The 4,346-nt window shown below is 24.6% G+C and overlaps 1 protein-coding gene across 1 annotated transcript in view; it reads left to right on the top strand.

Annotated features, from left to right (window-relative positions):
* Nucleotides 1-2,504: 2,504 nt before the first annotated feature.
* The window catches only part of LOC105623210 (odorant receptor Or2-like), a 12,609-nt gene continuing 10,767 nt past the window's right edge, over nucleotides 2,505-4,346 (top strand). Inside the window, exons 1-2 of the mRNA XM_012204613.1 lie at nucleotides 2,505-2,741; nucleotides 3,033-3,216. Of these exons, the coding sequence (XP_012060003.1) occupies nucleotides 2,505-2,741; nucleotides 3,033-3,216 (421 nt within the window). The remainder of the gene's footprint in view (nucleotides 2,742-3,032; nucleotides 3,217-4,346) is intronic.

Genomic DNA, 4,346 nt, shown 5'->3' with positions numbered 1-4,346 from the left:
TTTTCTTGTTGTATTTTTATTTTGCTGAAAAATAAAGATTTTGAAAGTATTAGACGATTCAAACTCAACGTTATGATTAGCTGCAAAGGAAGTTCAAGTAAAAGAATGATGAGATATAAAAAAAATAACACAATGATGCTTATATTATATTATGTTCTAATTTCTAGAAATCACAAAACTGCTTAACTTGCTTAAACCTCAGCTCACTCTGGCTGTGTTCCAAAATTTGCTTGCAATGTAAACTACAGATTTTCAGTAGTAGCAATAAATTTTGGAACACTGCTTCTGTTATTTCAAAACTCTATTTTCATTTGTATACAATATGTATATTTGTTGGACAATATGAGTTTACACACGCAAATGCATATAACGTATTATGCAACAAAATTTAATTTTATGTTGTTTCTTCGATTTCTGAACTAGTACACTTGAAATGATTCTTATTATAACTTTCTCTATTTTTTTTGATCTATATAAGAAGTTATTCATAAAATGGTAATATTCTAATACGGAATTGTTATAGACATTATGAAAACATGAAATAGAATATCCTACAATGAGTATTTTACAATAAATATATTTTATAAAGATAAAATGAATTTAGTTCTCAGATTTGAAAATATTGTTCTTGTATATAACGACATTTTTTTCATATAATGACAGGCAATAAAAAAATATAGTATCTCGTAATTGACATACATGGATAAAAAATACGTTAAAATGTGAAAAATGTCATAATAAAGTTGGATAAGATGTGTTCTTTTAACATGTTTTTCTCTTTTGTTTCGCAGTGTTATTTTTAAAATAGACATTAAGTAATTCTGTAATAATACAATTATATTTTACATATTAATTAAATTATATTTTACAAAATTATTTCACAAAAATTTGACATATGTACATATTGTTATCCAATATAGTTAAAATATTAAAAAAAATAAATATTATGAAAAATTTCTAAATTCATAAGGTTTTATAGTATAACTAATTTGTCAAACATACGATAAAGTAATACCTTTTAAAGTATTTAAGCAAACCTATCTATATCTCACATTAATTAAAAAAATTTTATAAATGTATGTTACTTATAAAAACAAAATAATTGTAGGGATATATATTTAACATTCTACTATTGCAATGTTTTACATCTATAATGTTCATACATCTATAAATTCAATTTGATCTTCAATATTATAAATGAATTATTTTAGTACTTTAATCATCTATTTTTTGACATAAAAAAATATTAGTAAATCAACTAAAGAAGTATTGAATATTGTTCAAAATTATTATATGCACTGAATATTTGAATATTTGTAATGTAAAAAGGATTATATTATATGTTACTAAAATTTATATAAATTTTATTAATTTTAATGATTTATAACAAATTATGACTTTACACACTTTTTTTTTATGTTCAATCAAAAATATAAAAAAATTCATCTGAAAGAAAATGCATGATATCACAATATCATATAAATAGTTAGAATGTAGATACTATGACAAGAAATGTGATGATAATAGCTTGTAACTGAGTAACGGATGGCATTAATGTTGTACACAGGTAAGCTGTAGTCACTGCTCAATTAATATTTGAAGAATTTGATTTTTCGAGTATTTTCATTGTATTATAGAATAATATTGTGGTGTTACCCATGGTGAGTTATAAATAAGATATTTTACAATAAAGAATACAATAAAGGAATTGTATCAAGTATCTCGGAGATAGTTTATATTGATGACAATTTAAAGAATTTATTTTTCTTTATATCTCTTTGCTTGTGTATACCTGACTTCTTTCAGAATTGTCCGCGACTGTCACTACAAAAATAATGGTATATTATGCAATTTCGTAATAGATATTATTTCAGAAGAATGTCACTTCTCAATTCTCGGGAATATTATTTTACGAGAGGAAGTCTGTTATTATGATAATAATATAGATACCTTATATGAAGAGGAAAGTTGGGCGAAATATCGTTATCAAATTGAGAGACTATAGACGTTACGAGATTGTTTTCTTGTAACGTCATTTGACTTGTCACATACATGCAGCGAATATTCGATTAAAACTTGTGAAGTATTCAACGAACAATTCGAACAAATTAATCAAAATTTTTGTAAGTTTAATGTATAAAAAAATGAAATATTTTATGTAAATATAATAATAGGATCATATAAGATAATAATATCATAGTAATTTTGATATCATAGTAATTCTTGTAATAATAATAAACTTTTATTTATTTTATTATTATTAAATTTTTATATTTTTGTATTTAATTATTAACATACATAAAGACAATTAATTAGCGATCATTTAGGGAAATACACGATCAAATATCTAAAGACAATTAATCTCGATATTACTAATTATCGCTCATTAGTACATTATCATAATAATCAAAATTTGTAGTAAATAAGTATATATACATTAATTAAAACAGTGATTAATGTTGGGCAAGTGGATATTGAGAAATGATGTTGGAAAGAAAAGCGAAATGTCTATCTTGAAATTTACGCTCACGGTTTTAGCGGTCGCAGGATGCTGGCGACCAACATCGTGGACATCGCTGTTTAAACACATGATATATAACGCTTATACAGCATCAATGATTATAACATTATACACCTTTGCAATGACTCAAATTATGGAGTTGATATTGAGAGCCGACAACGCTGACACAATTGGTGATGCCTTGTTCAACGCTTTGATTTCGCTTTTGGCATGCTACAAGGCAATTGTTATACAGATAAATCACGATAGTATTACAATGTTAATTGGTAATCTTGTTGAGAAGCCATTTAAACCAGTGGATCTGAGCGAAAACATGATTCGGGAGAAGTTTGATAAGAGAATAACGTAAGTTTCTTTCAGTATTTTATAACTAAATTATATTAAAACTGTTTAAATTAAATTACATTTTATATATAAATGATTTTATAGGAATAATACATTATATTATTTAATTCTCGTCTCGATAACTGCCACTTATATGATCTTGCTTTCGATATTTACAAATTTTAAGAATGGAACTTTAATGTACAGAGCATGGTTACCATTCAACAGCTCAATATCTGCACTATTTTATCTAGCATACGCTCATCAGATATTCTCTCTAATATTTATCGGACTTATACATCCCACATGTGACAATTTAATTTGCGGATTATTGCTGCATATCTGCTGCCAAATCGAGATTTTAGAATATCGTTTGTCGAATATTGCGAATGACCAAGAAAATCTGCGCAATTGTGTACGCCATCATATATATATATTTGAGTAAGTTATATACACATTTATATATAAATGTGTTGTTTGAGTTATTTTTCTAACGTAGAATGTTATATTTCTTTGTTTATATTTCTTTAAGAATCTCTCTTATTGAAACTCTTATTGAAACTTGTCATTTTTCTGGTAACAATCAGAAAATAATCAATCTTTCAATAATATTTTATTCGACAATTAAGATTTTTCAACTATTTGAATCATCCAGAGGCGAAAATTATATATTCAAAATTAAATTAGGAATAAATTCGAAATTTGAGGGCAGATTAGTTACACTTAAGAACTGAAGATAGAAATATATATAGTATTGAATACTGGAATAAATGATATTTTGAATTGTCAGAAAGGCTATATATCGATATGTATCGACAGTATAAATATCAATAGATTTTTCACTTACGAATTGAATAACCAATTAATGTTTCATATATTTTTTACAGTTTCTTTTTATTCCTTTTAATATACGTCATACTAGAAATATATTGTAGAAGGAAAATAAATATGAAAATAGCTCAGTATTTTAAAGAATTAAAAAGTTCCATTATTTTTATTTGTATATATTTGTTCAGATTCTTTCAGGACTTGCAAAAATAATTAATGTGCTTATTAAGCAAAAAATAATATATTAATTTCTACTTATATTATGACTATGTAGAAACATTATATTGAAATGAATCTTTTAAGAACTATTTTGTTGTCTTTGATGATAAAAAACTGCATGCTATCAATATAAACTAATTTTCTTTAAGAATAAAGAAGCTGTTATAAGGAAATTAGAAAAATAAAATAATTTCCATGTTTTTTTTAATATTAAACTACATAACAATATAATTCAATTAATTATATTAGATAATCTTAATAAAATCTATAGATGAATAAATATATTCTCTGTAATTTTAGATACGCGTATATACTTAACGATAAATTTGGCAAAATAATTCCTAGTGAGTTCTTAATGATCACAGTGGTAATGTGCTACAATTTAATTCATATGGCTTTTAGAGCGTCTGATACTGTTTCTTATATACAAGATATTATGGTTATAGCTACTACT

Source organism: Atta cephalotes (genome assembly GCF_000143395.1).
Source record: "Atta cephalotes unplaced genomic scaffold scaffold00002, whole genome shotgun sequence".
Lineage (NCBI taxonomy): Eukaryota > Metazoa > Arthropoda > Insecta > Hymenoptera > Formicidae > Atta > Atta cephalotes.
This window is presented reverse-complemented; position numbering and strand designations above follow the sequence as displayed.